Source organism: Vidua chalybeata, chromosome 9 (assembly GCF_026979565.1).
Source record: "Vidua chalybeata isolate OUT-0048 chromosome 9, bVidCha1 merged haplotype, whole genome shotgun sequence".
NCBI classification, from domain to species: Eukaryota; Metazoa; Chordata; class Aves; order Passeriformes; family Viduidae; genus Vidua; species Vidua chalybeata.
This window is the reverse complement of record NC_071538.1, coordinates 818014-834193: the sequence shown is the minus strand read 5'-3', so window position 1 is coordinate 834193 and position 16180 is coordinate 818014. Positions and strand designations below refer to the sequence as shown.

Genomic DNA, 16180 nt, shown 5'->3' with positions numbered 1-16180 from the left:
GCCGGGCGGAGCGGGGCGCACGGCGCGGCACATCACAGCACAGCTCGGCACAGCACAGCTCGGCTCCGCTCCGCTCTCCCGCCATGGCATCCAAGTGCCCCAAGTGCGACAAGACCGTGTACTTCGGTGAGCGCATCCCCGGGGCCCGGCCCCGCATCCCTTTCCCCGCGCCGAGACGCATCCCCGGGACCTCAAACCGGTCCCCCAGCGCAGAACCGGCGCTCATCCCCGCCTTCCCCTTCCCTGAGCCCCGGTGCGTCCCCTTTTGCCCCACTGGGACGTATCGCCCCGGTGTCCGCTCCGCCGCAGCTCCCCGCGGGGTCACCCGGAGACCTGCCCGGCAGCAGCTCCTTCTCCCCCGCGGCGCCCCCGGAGTGGCCGCGGCCCCTCCGCTCCGCATCCCCGGGCTGTGCTGAGGGCTGCTGCCCGCTGGCCCTGGGGCGGGCGACGCAGAGGGAGTGGGTGATCCCGGGCTTGCTGGGCTGAGGGGGGGGGAAGCAGGCGGTGGGGAGCCCTGGCTGGGGTGTGTGCCCGCACCTGGGGTGCCGAGAATGGGTTGGCTCCTGTCCCCAGGTACTGCTGGCCTGGGCCAGGGGAACGCAGCCCACTCGACACGGCCGGTTCAGGGATGGGGCTCCCGCGATTCAGAGGGTCTCTTGGGGCGGGGAAGTTGGCAGTGGCAGGTGCAAACAAAACCTTCTCGCACCTGGTTTCTTTGATTCCCTGCAAACCTGGCCCCAGGTGTGCCACTCACCCCTCCCTGTCTCGCCTCGCAGCCAGCCCCCAGAAGGCTGTTCCCAGCTGGGCGAGCTAACGAAGGGTTTGGGGTTTCTACGGGACTTTCTCAAAGGCAGCTCCTGGGCTCGGAGATCCAGAACTCAGCACGCCCGGGCTGGGTTAGGGCAGCAGCGAGTCCCTGCAGGTCTCCGAGGGCCCTGCTTGGGGTTGTGGCTGGTCAGGATCTCCGGGAAGCGGGGCTGGAGTGTCTCCTGTCAGGCCGCGCGGGCTGAGCGCCGCCGCCCGGCTCGCAGGGAGCTGGAAGCAGCGGCTGATCCTCGGCCTCGGTGCCCCCGTGACGCTCCCCGAGGAGCTGCCCCAGCCCGAAGCCTTCCCGGCAGTGACCTGACCCCCTGGGTGAGCACTCTTGGGCCTGCACCGTGAGCTCGGGATGGCTCTGGGGATGGATCCAGAACTCCAGCCCGAGCTGCCCCCAGGGCCCTGCTGACCACGGGGTCCAGCTGGCCTGGCTGCTTCCCTACAGCCCTCCCTACCCATCTCCCCCTCGCTGCTCTGGGGTCCAGCCCCTGTTGTCTCAGTGTGTTTGTTTGGTGGAGAAATACCAAAGGGTCCTGATGATGCTTGAGCACTGGAGGCATTGGTGCTTTCATTCTTTTCCGGCCATCTCCAAGTAAACACGGGGAAATAGGAATTTGCTGTCTTCCTCCTTTAAACAAACCTATTTGTATGTGGGTGGGAAGGGCTTGGCCTCTTGGACGTCTTTCTTTGTATGAATCTTTTCCTTTTTAAGCAGAAAATAGTGCCTCCCCAGCCAGCTGGGCACTGACCCGGGGGCAGAGCTCCTCTCGCTCCAGGGATGAGCCTGTCATGCGTGGGGGGTCAGGGCTGGGCTGGGCTCAGAGACCCCTGCCTTGCCGGAGGAGGAGGAGGAGGAGGTCAGGCTGTGCCAGGAGGAGAAGCGCCAGCCCCCAGCAGTCTCCGTGCTCTTTTTCTCTCCCCATGTCCTGAGGGACTTGTGGATCTCCTGAGGATGTGGTCTGGGGTGGGGTAGGGGAACAGGGCTGTACCCCCTGCCCCAGCTGCTCTCTCCCCGGGAGGGTTTCTGTAGGTGCAGTGGTCCCTGTCCTGGTCTCTGCTGCTCCTCGGCTCCCCCTCCCTGCCCGTGTGGGGACACCCTGTCCTGAAGGCAGGTGCCTGGCAGTGCCAGCCCCCATCCCACACCTTCCCGCAGGGAATACTGCCACTGCTGCCCCTGAGAGAGACTTGGGGAGAGGAGGTGGCAGTGAGCTGAAACGGGAGCAAAAAACTTCTCTGTGCTTAGAGCTGAGATAGGCTGCAGCATGTCCCTGTTGATGCCTTGAGCTTTTCCTTGAGGAACCGCCCAGGCTCTGGAAGAATAAACCTGAGTCCGTTTATTCAATGCATAAAAGCTCCATGCAAATTCTGAGCCGTCTTTCCGGAATGCGGATCCCGGGCTTTCCTCTCGGTGGTTCGGTGGGAAGGCGATGGGAGCTCCGCGTCCGGGGTTTGGTGTCGCTCCTGAATTCCTGGGCCGGCCCGAAGCTTAGCAGGGAGGTGATTCATAAAGCCCCGCTTGTTCGGGAGCCTCCCTGGCTGTGCTGAATGAGCGCTGGCAGCTCGGGCTGCCCGAATGCCTGGGATTGCAGCCGCGGGTCATGTGTGAGAAATGCCGCCGGCTCCCGCTCCCGGCCCCGCGCAGCGAGCAGCGACTGCCCAGCGCCGGCACTCCTGGGTACCGATGGAAAACTCATTTCCAGCATGCCTGTTGCTTCATGCTCCCTGGAAAAATCCAGTGGGCTCCTCCCTGCGCAGTCAGGAGGATGTGGGCGTTTCCTGAGCTACAGAATGAGCTTTTTTCCTTTAAAAAGCACAGGGAAATATAAAAATAGTTTTTTGGCTTTTTTTTTTTTTTTTTTTTTTTTTTTTTTGAAAGGCGGTTGAGGTCTGTGACATTGTTTCCAGGAACGGTTGGGGCTAACTTTCCTGCTTTGGGAGGCTGGCTGGATGAAGTGGATGCTTGACTGTTTGACTGGAGGAGCGGCCGGCGGGTGCGGGGCCAGCTCCCGTCCCGCGCTGGCAGGTGGCAGCGGGCTGGGCTCGGGGCTTGCTTTAGGCTATCACTTCTGGCAGGAAGCTCCGGAAGGACCAGAGTCTCCCACAGCCAAAGAGCCGCGCATTTCCCCAGCTCCCTTTCACATTGCTGTGCCTTAAATGAGTTTTGCAGGGTCACCGGGAGCCCTGGCCAAGCCTTTCCGCCTCCCATCCTTTCTTCCCAGAGCAGCGGGGGATTGCCGCAGCAGGGGGTTTCCTGTTTTCCCATCCCAAAGCACGAGGCAGGCACAAGCCCCAGGGATGCAGCAAGCACACGTGCAGCGGGCTCCGGCTGCGGGCGGCTTTTGGGGAGCTCCCTGCGTGTGCTGGGGAGTGCGAGGGCTGGTGAGAGGCTGCTGCTCTATCTGTTTGGAAAGGGGCATCACGAAAGCAGGTGGGAGTCACCCAGTAGCCCCCCCGGCTTAAAGCTGCTCTCCAGTGTCGGTTTGCCGGTGGAATTCCAGAGGGGGACTGAGGACACGGACACATCCAGCTGGGAAGTGAGGGAGGGCCAAGCCCAGCGTGCTGCCAGGGGCCTGCAGCAGATGCCTGAGCCCAGGGGCACGCTGGGGCGCAGGGGGACACGGGGTGCAGCCGGGTTTGGGGTGCTCTCCCTGCAGGGCACGGCACCGCCGGGGCCGCCCGGCGAAATTCAAGCTGCAAGAAGCCACTCTGCAATTAATAAGTAACTTCTGCGCTTGGCTCCAGGCAGGGAGACGGTGGGGCAGGAGCGGCAGCAGGGCTGGATTTCCATTACAGCCCTCCCTAATAAAGGAAGCGGCTCCTCAAGTGCAGCCGCTGCAGTGTCGGTACGTCCGTGTCGGCACAGCCCTGGCCCTCCAGCACGGAGCGGGCTGGGCTCCTTGGGAACTGCCCCCTCCCAGCTCTGGGAGGGTGAGTGGACCTTGCAGAATGGTAACTGAGGATGCTCCACTCCCCTGCTCCCCGCGCAGAGCCGTGCCGATGGGAGGGGATGCCTCTGTGGGAAGCTGAAGAATGGGCTGATTAGCATTAATTTTTACCTCAGGAAAAAAGCACGGGCTACAGAAAATAGTTTGTGGGAGCATGGAACAGGGTGGTTTGAGGGCTGGGTCCCCTTGCTCTTGTGTCCTGGGCTTTGCTGGGGCTCCTGGCAGTGTGGTGCTGGCATTGCCAGCAGTGGGGAGCGGTGCTGCTCCTGGGGCTGCGGGTGATGGAGGCTTAGAGCTGGCAGGCAGCCCTCTGCCAACCCAGGGCTGGTCCTGGGTGACTCAGTTTGGTGTCTGGATTATAGAGTCCTGCACCCGTGTCCCACCTTCTAGGCAGACAGAGATCCTCACGTTCCCATCCTCCCTCTGGTCCCTGACAGGAGCACAGGGATGGGGAGAGGTGAGGTGATGGGGCTGGAAAAGAAAGGGAGGGAAAGGTGGAGCAGGAACACCCAAGCAAGAAGTAATGGAATAATGGAAAATCTGTCACGGCAGTGTTGCAACCAAACACAGAGCCTGGAGCGTGAGCCGTGGTGCCACTTCTGGTTGTGGTGGTGCACATTGCTCCTGCCAAGGGCCCTGATGCTACCAGGGAGGTGACGGTGGGAGATGGGTCCTGGCATGAGGATGGGGAGAGCTGTCCCACCATGGGGAGCCCCAGTGCTGCAGCCCCTGAGCAGCCTCAGCCCTGGGCCAAACCCTGCTTGGAGCTGTGGGGGGCCAGCAGGGTGGGGAGGTGAGGAGCCATGGGGCAGGAGGGGCGCTTTGACAAGCTTGGCTGCTCCAGCATGTCCCAGAATCCTGCTCTTGCTGAAACGGGCCAGGAAACTGTCTTATTCTCCCAGCACTGCCTGCCAGAGATGACATCTCAGTGTGCAGAGGGAAGGAACACTGTGCTCTGAACCAACCAGGGAGTGGTTTGGTGTGTGTCTGCCTGTGCCCGGCTCTCACTGGCTGCTCTGCCCCTGGCTGTGTGGTGGGCGAGGGGAGGGCTGCAGGTGGGACTCTGATTTTTCTGGTGGTGTCCCTTGGCAGTGTGGGCTGCATCCCCTGCCCCCTCCAGGGTCCTGCCTGCCGTGCCTCACATGCAGGGCTGCTACAGAAAGCAGCTGATTCCTTGGGCTCAGCCCTAGCTGGACCCAGTGCCTGGCTGGAAACACCGCTGATCCTCTCCCAGCACAGACACAGCCAAGCTGCCCAACCTCAAACGCATCCCATTCACATGCTGCTTGACGAAGCTCTGTGGAAAATGGTGACGAGGGACTTGCTGGAGGCTGCCCTGCCAACCAGAGCGGGAGATTGGAGGCTCCTGGCCAGGGAAGTGCCTGCAGTAGGTGAGGCTGTGTCAGAGGAGAGGCAGGGAGCAGCAGGGTGGACGGGAGCAGTGCTGTGCACCAAATCAAACATTTGGTTTGAGCATTTCCAGTGCTGTGGCTGGAAATTTAACAACCTTCTCTTGTACCTGGGGGCTTGGACCCTGGGGAAGACCTTGTCTCTCCCCTTGGCTGGAAGTGGGAGCCCCCCCAGGATATTCCCTGCTCCCCCCCGGCTGCGCTCCGCAGCAAGGCCGTTCTGAGCTGCCTTTGTTGCACACTTGGAGGGAGCCCAGCAAGCTGCCTTCCCTTGCCTTGCTGCAGGGGAGCTAAATATATATGTTTGGCCACAAATCAGGGTGCGGTGTAAGCGTCAGCGCCGGCTGTGGGATGGGGAGAGGAGCTGTGCCTGAGGAGGGCAGGGCTGGGGATGGGCTGAGGAGCACGGGAAGGCAGGGCAGCGTGCTGGGATATGGCCCGGCATGGCAAGGGCAGGAAATCCTCAACCTGTCCTTCCACCTTTTCCATCTCCTGGCCACTTTGTGAGGAACTGGGGAAGGGTCGAGGCTGCTGGCTCATGGCTCTTGGCTTTGTTTCCAGCTGTCTACCAGGCTCCTTTCCTTGTACTTTTCTTTCTTAATTCCTTTGTGTCTGCAACTGCTCTGAAGTGAATCTGCAATCAGTCTGACAGCATCCCCCTCTGCCAGAGATGCCTGCCTCTGGATCCCTGTGGGGATTTGGCGTCCTTACTGCCAGACTGGGCTTTTGTCAGCCCTTCCCGGTGCCCTGCCAGGGCTGCGGTAGGACGGATGGGGCACAGCCCTTTGCAGAGACGCAGCTGCAGTTATGGCTCCTTTTGCTGAATAAGCCTCCGCCTGGGAGCAGCACTGACGTCAGGCTGTGGAAATACCTGTGCGAGGGCCTGGGGCTGGCTCGGTGCGGCCGGCGGCACAGAAACTGGGAGGAGGGATGCTCTTTTCCCATCCTGAGAAGATGCGCCCATCTCCGGCCCGTGCCAGCTGCTTTGTCTGGGCACGGCGGGTAATTAAGGGCTGAGCCGCGTTGTCTCTGGGGCGGGGCTGCCGTGGAGCCGCGGGATCAGTCTGCCTTGACAGCCCCTCGGCTGCTTGCCTGCTCCTGGCCTCTGGTGTCCCTCGGCAGCGTGGGCTGCATCCCCTGCACAGAGCACATCCACCCCGCAGCTATGTCCTGCAGCCAGGCGTGTTCCCGGCTGTGCCTCCCGGCTTTCCTCGGGGGTGTCTCCTCTGGGGAGAGGTTTATTATCCATGGGCACCCCGTGCCCACCCACACAGGGCTGGCAAACCCCTGAGCCACACACAGAGGCCAAATTCCTGCAGTCAAGCACCCCCAACCCTGCCCCTTCCAGGGGGTGCTGCCCAGCTGGTTTAAATTCGGCTGGCTGCAGGGCTGAGTGTGTAAGGGGGAATTCGGGGGCCAGAGCAGGACGTGTGCGCCCGATGTCCGTGCTGGGAGAGCACGGGGCACGGCCTTTGGTGGCAGAGACTGGCTGCAGTGACACGTCTGCTCCGTGCCATCCCCTGCTCGGAGCCGGACACAGCCCCGCACTGCCAAGCCCCGGGCTGCTCCTGCTGCTCCTGCAGGGCCGATGCTGGGCGACCCCCGGCGCTGCCGGGCTGAGGAGCGGGGCTCCCCCGGCAGCAGGAGGATGTGGCCAGAGCCTTTTCCTCTGGAGCTGATGCAACAGCAGAGCGGCTGTGGCCGAGTGACAGGAAATCTGGGCGCTGGTCCCTTCCCTCCGCAGTGATTTATGGGATGGTGTGGCCGCAGGCTGCTGCGCTGGAAATGGGCCGGGGTGGCTCCAAGCTGCTTCCTCTGCTCGGTGCAAACAATGCCTTCTGGACAGCCATCCCGGCTGTGCCGGTCCCGGATGCATCCCCCGGGAATCCTTGTTTGCAGCCAGAGGATGCCCGACCGGCCTCTGGGGGCATTTCCATCTGGAGGCGAGGGCAGCCCCCGTGGTTGCCGGGCTGTCCCTGCGCTCCGGGCCGCCCCCTCCCTCCTGCCCCATCCCCTGCCACGGCCTGTGCGTGCCACTCCTGCTCTGCGTGGCTCAGGGATGCGTGGGCAGGGGGGTACATCTGTCAGGGAGGAGCCAGGATCTGGCTGAAATATTCCATCTGCTGAAATATTATTTTGGGGTGGGGTCACTGGGGGAGCGTTTTGTATCGCGGGAGCAGGAAGGAGCTGGTGGGGGCTGTGGCCAGCTATAATTGTCATGGCCTCTGGAAAACATCCGCCGGGAGCTTCCTTCTTGCTTTGTACCCGTGGCCGTGGCGGCGCTGGGTCGGGGCAGGGGGGGAGCTCGGGGTGACGCGGCCGGAGCACAGCCCGGCCTGGCTGTGTGTGCATCCACTGTGACAAAGCCGAGAGCTTCTTTGGCCCCGAGCCCCTGGCTCGGCTCTCAGCCCATCACGCTCGGTTTCCCTCCCTGGCCACCCCGGGGAGGAACCTTCCTGGCGGGAGGGCTGGGAGGATGCCGGGCTCCTGCAATGGCCCCAGGGCAGTGGGGTGCTGGGACCTCCGTATTCCCCTAGTTTTGGGGGATCCCTGGGGTCTGGGGGGGCCTGGGGGGGGCTCCAGGCTGTGCTACCTTCTGTGAGGAGCTGGGGAGACACAGGCCCTCCTGAGCCCCTGGGCTTGGAGCCAGCAGGGATTAGCCCTGGCAACTTTGGGCAGGCAGGCCAGATCCCAGGCTCTGGTGGGGCATCCCTTCACCCTGCTGTCTGCTCCTGCCTGGGCTTGGTTCAACAGCCTGTGTGTCACCCGCAGGAGGTGGATTTGGAGTTTCTTCCAACCGACGTGAGTCCCCAAAGTCCATCTCTCGTGTGCTTGCTTGGGGGTGCTCTCGGGAGTCTCCTGTGCGCCCTGGTACGATGGCTCTGGCTCTGCCCCGTCGCACTGCCCCTCCCTCCCACCACTGGCTCTGCTCTGGGACGGAATTTTTGGGTGATGATGGCATTGTTTCAGCTTATCTTGGCCTTGAGCCGTGCCCCGGATGCAGCTGTTTGCCTTGGGAGGAGGGTGGCTCTAGAAGGCCGGAGTTGCCCTTTGGGGAGCTCTTGACACCCATCTCGACTGGACGCAAACAGGTGACATTTGCTGAGGTCCTCGGGGGGAAACCCGACATCGCGGAGGAGGTCTTCTCATGGAGTGCAGCCAGCTCTGGTTGCACTTTTATTTGCTTGTTAAATATTTTATTTGGCTCTCCTGATTTGGTTTTACGGTGGCTTTAACGGGCTCACATTGTTTTCCAGCTGTCTCTGCACATGTGCAGGGCAGAGGGAGGGCCAGCAGCAATCCGTGGCGGGCACAAGGCAGCCCGCGGCCGCCCAGGAGCTGGGAGGGAGAAGGGATGGTGCAAGGCTGGGGATGCAAGAGGAGCGCTGGCAGCCTGTGCTGCCTCCCAGGGTGCTCCTGGAGACCTACAGCTCAGGGCCAGATGGAAGGATTGTATTTGTATCCATACAACCAGTCTCAAAGCATTTGCCTTCCCTGAATTTGCCCACTGGTGCTTTGACTCTGTTTTCAGTGCTGGCAGCGAGTTGCTCTGCAGGTTTGTGGCCGCGCAAGGACGGTAGCCGTGCTCCCATCCGCACGTGGTGCCTGTTCCCGGGCTGGGGGCGCGGGGGACAGGTGTTTTCCAGGCCACATGTCCATCCTGGGTGACAGTGGAGGCCGTCTGGCATCCCCTCCTCCTGGGAGCATCTCTGGAGCTTCGGCTGAGGCTCCCCGGGGAGAGGCTGAGTGTGCGTGGGGGGAGTGTGACTGCAAGGGCGGGGTGGGCATGGAAACGCCAAATATTTGAATGGGAGTGAAGTCATCCCGGGTAATGTGGCGGGTAAAAATAGACACGGGGAGTAGGAAAGAAAATGCTACCGTTGCTGGACTGGTGCGTGGGAAAGCACAGCTGGGCAGTGTCCTGCTTCCAGCTGGGACAGGGTTAATATTCTTCTTAATACAGAGACCGGGGGGTTTGTGCCCACGTCCCACAGGGCTGCAGGGTCCTGGGGGCTGCAGCACAGTGGCTCCTGTTTCCTGCAGCGTGGCTGACGTGCACGGTGTGAGCAGCCCCTCTTGGATGCAGCTGCCCCCGGTTCCCACAGCCTGGCTTCCCCCGGGGCTTTAGCGGGTGCTGGGCAGTGGCTCACGCCTCTCTCGTGTCCCCTGCAGCTGAGAAGGTGTCTTCCCTGGGCAAGGACTGGCACAAGTTCTGCCTGAAGTGTGAGCGCTGCAACAAGACCCTGACCCCGGGCGGGCACGCTGAGGTAAGAGCTGCCAGGGCGGGCAGGGTGGGAGCCGTGCTGGCACTCAGGGGGGCCCGGTGGGATGAAAATCCCAAAGCCAGGGCTGGGATGCCATGTGGAGGCGTTGTCCCTGCGGCACGCGAGCCCAGGAGAACGCACCGTGGCTTCAAACGCTGCTGCTGCAACTCGGGCTGCTCTTGTTTGTGCACAGCCCTGGGCAAGCCACAGAGTGGTGCTGGCACTACGTGTGGTGACCCTACTGTGTCACCCTGGGCTCCCAGGCAGCTGTGGTGGGACTTGGCGTGCCCCAGTAAGCACTTGAAGCTCCATGCACTGGGCAGACTTGTCTGGGCAATGCCCAGGCTTTGGAGAGAGGTGTGTGTGCGCTGAGAGCCTGCACTGACCTGTGGTTAAAACCACCAAGAACGGGGAATGCCTGGGTTGGCACGGCAACGAGAGCTCGGCACCGCTGCTCTCCGTGAGTGCGGTGCCACTGCCACTCCCCTGCCCTTGGGGAGTGCGAAGGCGCCGTGCTGCTGCTTGCAGCTGCTCAGCCTTAGGGGCAGCTGCGTTTCTGCCGTGCGGCGTCCCCGCGTGACACGCGGTGCCCTGGGTTTGCACAGCACCTGTCGTTCCACACTGTCACCAGCTCCTTAGCTTGGCTCTAGCCGGCAGCACAGCTGGGGACCAGCAGGGACAGCCGTGCTGGTGGCCCCCAGCCCGTGGGGAAGTGGGGCTTGTCCTGCCAGCGAGGTGGATCTGTGCTCCAGACCGGGTTAAGCCCAGAAGTTTTGCTGCTTCTCCATATAAGGCTGGATTCTGTTCCCACAGGGGATGGCGGCCAAGCCCCACTGACTCTGCCGACAGCAGATTTGGCCCTTCCCTGCTTTTTCTCCCTCCTTTTGAGGAGGTTAGGTTGGAAAGGTGTCGCGGGGAGACAAGTTAAATGTTTACCCTCCCCTCTGGCCTGGCAACGCTGTGAGCACGCTCATATTTATGCCTTGCAATATTTTGCAGCTCCCTTTGGCCAGCCCAGAGCCTTTTCCCTCCCTCCCTCAGCCTCACCTCCGGCTGTCCCAGCCCTCGCTTTTGGCACGGCACGTCTGCTCAGCTGCCACCCTGCCTGCCCTTCGTGGGCAAGGAGGGAGTGCTTGCCTTGCAGCAGAGGGATGGAGGGCAGGAGCAGGGCTGAGGTGCTGAGTGGGGCCGAGCAGACGGTGGGGTGGGATCCTGCCTGAGCACGGGCTCCCAGTGGGTTTTCTACCCAGGGCAGTGTGTGTGGCAGCCCTGCTGGGCCCCTGCTCCAGCCACAAGCACTCTTTCTTTTCTCTTGGACTGGGTTCCAGCTGGCCCATGAGAAACGGGGAGTTCTGGGGCTTATCGCCTGCCTCCTGCCTTCCTGTGATAATCACCCCAGACGATAGTGGGGTCGATAGCAGCTGGGCTGGGACCAGAGCCCGTGCGGGGCCTCTGATCTTGGGCCAAGGTGAGGGAAAGGCAAAGCTGAGCTCCCACGGTGCTCTGAGCACTGAGAGTGGCCTGGCTGTGCAGAGCATGCTGAGGGGCGAGGCCATGCCTTGCTGGCCGTGGCCACTGGTGCTCCAGCCCCAGGGCACGACCTGTGCACAACAGCCTGAGTGCTTGATGCAGGCGTAAGCCCCGAGTGCTCAGGCTGGGTTAGGCTGGTGCTGCAGACCCAAAACTGGGTGCATTTTAGGGTGCTGGCGTGGCCATGGTGGTCTCTGAGCACCAGAGGATGAAGGTGCTCCTGAGGGAACCGTGGCCACCACTCAGCAGCCTAACACTGCCCTCTCTCCCCAGCACGATGGGAAGCCCTTCTGCCACAAGCCCTGTTACGCCACGCTGTTCGGCCCCAAAGGTACGTGCGTGTCCCCGCTGCCTGTGGTGCTGTGCTTGGGGCTGCAGGAGGGGCCAGGTCCCCTCATCCTCACTGGTGGCCCCAGCAACATCCTAGAGGCCAGGCTAGCATGGGCTGAGCATCAAGCCAACAAACTGCAGTCCCAGGCCTGCTGTCTGCTTGTGCAGAGGGAGAGAAGAGCTGCTGGAGGGAAGGATGGAAGGGAGGGAGGGAGGAAGGAATCTATTCTGACAGCTGCCCTTTTTTTTTTTTTTTTTTTTTTTTTAAAAAAACAAATTCCCATTCAAACAGAAGGTGGAGTTAGTCTCCTATCCCCGATGTGGCTGGAGAAAGCTTGGGTCGGGAGAAAGCAAGCCAGGGCTGAAGTGCATCTGTGGTCCCTGACTCAGCAGGGCTGGGGGAGGAGGCACAGGAGGCTGGGGGGACAATGGAGACCCCGAGGGCTCCCAGGCCACCGCAGCCTCTCTGTGTCCCTCTGCAGGGGTGAACATCGGTGGGGCCGGCTCCTACATCTACGACAAGCCGCAGATCGAGGGGCAGACTGCTCCAGGACCCATCGAGCACCCGGTGAAGGTGGAGGAGAGGAAGGTGAATGCTGCACCTCCCAAGGGACCCAGCAAAGGTGAGGGGCAGGACAGGCAGCCTGGCCCTTTGCCCTGCTGGGCAGCCAGTGCAGAGCCACTGTGTTTGGTGACAGTGTGGGCTGCAGGGTTTGTGTGTGGGGTCCACCCCACCCCGGTGTGTCCTGGCTGAGATGTCCCCCCACTTCCCAGGCATGTGTCCTCTTCTGTGGCAGGCACATTCTTCTCTCTCTCAGGATTTTTTCATAGAGGAGCACACAGAGAAGAGAGAGAAAACAATTTCTATTTCTGCTCCTTGCTTTTCCCATGTGGAATGTGTTTGGAGAATTGTTTACCTGGGGTGATTGCTTGATTGGATTCTGGTGAGGATTGTTTGAGCCTGGTGGCCAATCCAACCCACCTGTGGCTGGGCTCTCGCGAGAGGGTCACGAGTTGTGAGTGAGTTAGATATGGTAGTTAAAAAAAGTAGGTTTGTAGTTTTAGTATCTCCTTTAAATAGTATATTAATGTATTATAGCATAGTTACAATAAGGAAATCATTCAGCCTTCTGAACTGGAGCCAGACATCAGCATTTCTTCCCACCGGGTTCACCTGCATTTACAATACTCTTCTCTTCCAGCCTCCAGTGTCACCACCTTCACCGGGGAGCCCAACATGTGCCCGCGCTGTGGCAAGAGGGTCTACTTTGGTAAGGTGGCAAGTGGGCAGCGTGTGCTTACCTCAGGGTGGCATGGCCCTGCAAGGCGGCATAAGCCCGTGGGGCTGGGCTCTGTGCAGGAACCCTGGGGCACGCAGAGAGGCTGGGAGCGGGGCTTGGATCAGAGAGGGGGGTGTGGGTACGGAGGGATGTGCCTGAGGGGCCTTCAGGGATGGGTCCTCTTGGATATACTGGTGGGAGAAGGGCTTTACCTGCTTTGTATCCCCTGCTGTGTCACCTCCCATGTGGTAATAGCTGTCCTCAGCCATCCTCTGTCGCCTTCCAGGCACCAGAGGGGTGGGAGGGATGTGGGAGGCTGGCGATCCTGAGGGCTCTGCTGGGATTTTGTGATACCCCCATGGGGAATGCTCCCCCTCAGCATATTGCAGGGGGCTGGTGTGACCCTCCCTCCTTGTCCCACTCCAGCTGAGAAGGTGACTTCACTGGGGAAGGACTGGCACCGTCCCTGCCTACGCTGTGAGCGCTGCAGCAAGACGCTGACCCCGGGGGGGCACGCCGAGGTAAGGGGGTGCCAGCCTCAGAGCCCCAGCCTGCACACCTGGGGATGCCAGTGGGGCATGACTGAGATGTCCCAGGCCATCCCGATGGCACCCACCGCCTTTGCTGGAGGGCAGGGCTGGGGGGAGCAGCCCCTCAGCCTGAGGAAGTGCTGGGCTTGTTGAGGTGTCTGCAGGGGAAGAGCAAGAGAGGTGTCCAGCCAGGTGGACACGCCCTGGGGACTGGATTTTGCCTGGCCCCCAGCCCAGGTGACAGGTTTTTCTCTCTGCCCCGCACAGCACGATGGACAGCCGTACTGCCACAAGCCCTGCTACGGGATCCTCTTCGGGCCAAAGGGTGAGTGAGAGCCTGGGAGCACAAGGGAGGGACCCAGACCCAGGGCACATGCCCCGTGTGGGCTGCCACTGTCGATGCTCATGCCACCACCCAGAGGGGACACCTCCCTGGAGCATGCCAGCTTCCCGCCCATGTCCTCACCCTCCCGTTTCTTGTGCAGGTGTCAACACCGGAGCCGTGGGAAGCTACATCTACGACAAAGACCCTGAGGTGAAGAACCAGCCCTAGGCAGTGTCCCCGCCCGCCTGCCCGCACGCTCTGTGCCCCTCCTGTACTAACCTCCTGCTCCCAGCCCAGGCAGAGCTTCACCGGGCTGGCCACAGAGCTGTGCCCTCTCTGCTGTCTCTACTCCGGGTGGGACAGCTCTGCCCCTGGGTTATTATCATGGTCTCTAATATAAGCTTCAGTGTTTTAAGGCTAAGGTAGAAGGTATCTCTGGTGGTTCCCAATGCGCTCTGCCCTCCCCAGCCCTCCCGCCAGCCCCCTGAGCGTGGCAGGCAGTGGGGCAGGTGTGGGCAAGGGATGGCAGGTGGCACGCAAAGGGCTGAGGATGGAGGAAGGTGGTGGCATGAATCCCACCGTGGGAGGGTGCTCCAGGCTGTCCCTCAGTGCTTGGGGCTGGGGTGAGGGTGTGCAGCCCTCTTCCTCACCAGCTGCTGGAGATGTGTGACACCTGGCAGCACTGCCCTTCTCCTGGCCCTTCCCAGGCTCCATGCCCTGGCTCTCACTGTCCCTGGGTCCCACAGCTGTCCACTGTCCACTGTTAGGTCTGGCAGCTCCTTACATCCCTGTCTTTGAATCCCTGTAGGTGCACCCAGGCAGGTGCCCCAGCCTGCCCTGCGGGCTGGTTTAGGTTGGTGCCCCCCAGCCTGATCCCCCTGGAGGCACAGCCTGCAAAGGCTGCAGCCCTTGTGGAGGGGGCTCTCCTCTCCCCCGCTTTGGAGGACAGAGCGCATTGGGCTGGTGGCCTGGGCAGCAGGACCCCCCCCCCTGCTTCCCAGAGCCGGAGGTTTCTCATTGTTGTTTATTTATAAGCAGTTGTAAATGTGCTCCTCGCTTTGGAGAATGACACGTGCCCCCCTCTCACCCGCGCACGCCCGGCCCTGCTGCTGCCCAGGAGAGCAGGGAGAGGGCTGGGGCAGGACCTGCCGGGGCAGCGAGCCCTGGGTGCCAGCACCCCGCTCTCTTCAGGCTCCCTGTGCTGCTGCAGGGCTGACTTTTGTTATTTGCTGACAATAAAGGTTTTGAGAGATGCGCTGTGCAGCTCAGCTCCGGGTGGAGGTGGGGGAAGCTGTGCACACCACACAACATCCCTCGGGTCCCACGACAAGGTGGGCCCCTGCTGCTGGGGCTGGCCTGAGCAGCTCCAGCTGAGCCCGAGCTCCTCCCGAGGAGCTGTTCCCTGCACAACGGGCGTGTAGGAAGCTGTGCTGGCCCTGCAGACGGGATGGGGTGGGGTGGGATGGTTCCTTCCCAGCTTTGGGGAGTGGGAAACTTGGGGAAAGAAGTTAAAGAGCAGGTGCCATTGTTCCCCCCAGCCCGGGCTTGCTGAGCAGGCACAGTGCCTGAGTGGGGCTGCCATTGGGAAAGCTCAGCCTGGCAGCAGCAGGGCAGGAATGCAGGGTGGGGGCATTGGCCAGCCCCCGGGGGCTGCCCTGTCCCCAGGCAGATCGCAGCCCTGCTGCCAGGCCTGGTTTTAGACATCCAGCTATTCCCCCTCGGAGCTGGGCGTCTGGAGAGTGAGGTACGGAGCTGCCAAGCCAAACACCGGCTCTGGGAACTGCTGCTCGGGCTCGTCCCTTCTGTCACGTTCTTGCAAGAACCCCGTTGGGCTGCCTGCTGGCCGTGCCCCCCCCGGGGACCCAGGCATCCCGGTGGCCCTGTCTGCTGGGGAAAGCAGAGCCCTGTGGCCCCCGCGATGGCTGAGCCCAGCCCCAGCCCCGCAGCTGCTCCGTTGCCGCGCAGAAGGGGTTGGTTGCCAGCCACAGCCAGGGCACGGCTGGGAAATGCTGCGGGAAGGCAGAGAGCAGCGGCTTTTCCCTCCTGGCAGCAATCCCAGCGGCACGAAGCCTTTTCCCAGGCACAGAGGGCCCGGCAGCGCAGCTCCCGGCTCGGGGAACGGGCTCAGTGTGTTCGTGTTTTGCTGGGGTTTCCATGGACACTTGACCCCGCGGATGCTTTAGGGACAGGGCTGCGGTGTAAATCAGAGCGGTGTCGCTCTGCCGGCTCCTCTCCTGACCCACAGCTGAGCCCTCTCAGCCAGAATTTGCCGAGTTTGCCCCATGCAGCAGCAGCCGTGCTGAGGTGGGGTGCCCATGGCTCATCCGGAGCCCAGAAGAGCTGCCAGCAGCGCCCTCGGCACGCAGCCATCTCCCCTTGCAACTCTTATTTCCCATCATTAATTAACGAGCTTAATACGCCAGCCTCTTTGCTAGCCGGTGGCAATCCCTGCACAGGGAGCTCCCCTGATGGCCTGCACAGGCTGATTCTCCTTCCCAGCACCGACCTGGCCCCATGCCGTGCACCAGCCAGGCTCAGCAATGGCAGCAGGATCCCACCATGGGCTGGCTTCCCCCCACCCTGATTCTTCTTTCTTTCTTTCTTTCTTTCTTTCTTTCTTTCTTTCTTTCTTTCTTTCTTTCTTTCTTTCTTTCTTTCTTTCTTTCTTTCTTTCTTTCTTTCTTTTTCTTTCTTTCTTTCTTTCTTTCTTTCTTTCTTTCTTTCTTTCTTTCTTTCTTTCTTTCTTTCTT

At 61.7% G+C, this 16180-nt stretch overlaps 1 protein-coding gene across 1 annotated transcript; it reads left to right on the top strand.

The window, feature by feature from the left end:
- CRIP2 (cysteine rich protein 2) lies at positions 1-14682 on the top strand. The gene is made up of 8 exons (XM_053950960.1): positions 1-126; positions 9344-9438; positions 11239-11296; positions 11778-11918; positions 12498-12566; positions 13002-13096; positions 13373-13430; positions 13591-14682. Exons 1-8 carry the CDS (start codon positions 84-86, stop codon positions 13656-13658), a joined length of 627 nt encoding a protein of 208 aa, XP_053806935.1. The 5' UTR covers positions 1-83; the 3' UTR covers positions 13659-14682.
- The last annotated feature ends 1498 nt before the right edge of the window (positions 14683-16180 follow it).

Bases quoted from the DNA above. Each gene is read 5' to 3' on its own strand.
- CRIP2 (XM_053950960.1), top strand. From the start codon at position 84: ATGGCATCCAAGTGCCCCAAGTGCGACAAGACCGTGTACTTCG. The intron at 9,439-11,238 runs GTAAGAGCTGCC...CTCTCTCCCCAG, and splicing joins CCCCGGGCGGGCACGCTGAG to CACGATGGGAAGCCCTTCTG. The intron at 13,431-13,590 runs GTGAGTGAGAGC...TTTCTTGTGCAG, and splicing joins GATCCTCTTCGGGCCAAAGG to GTGTCAACACCGGAGCCGTG.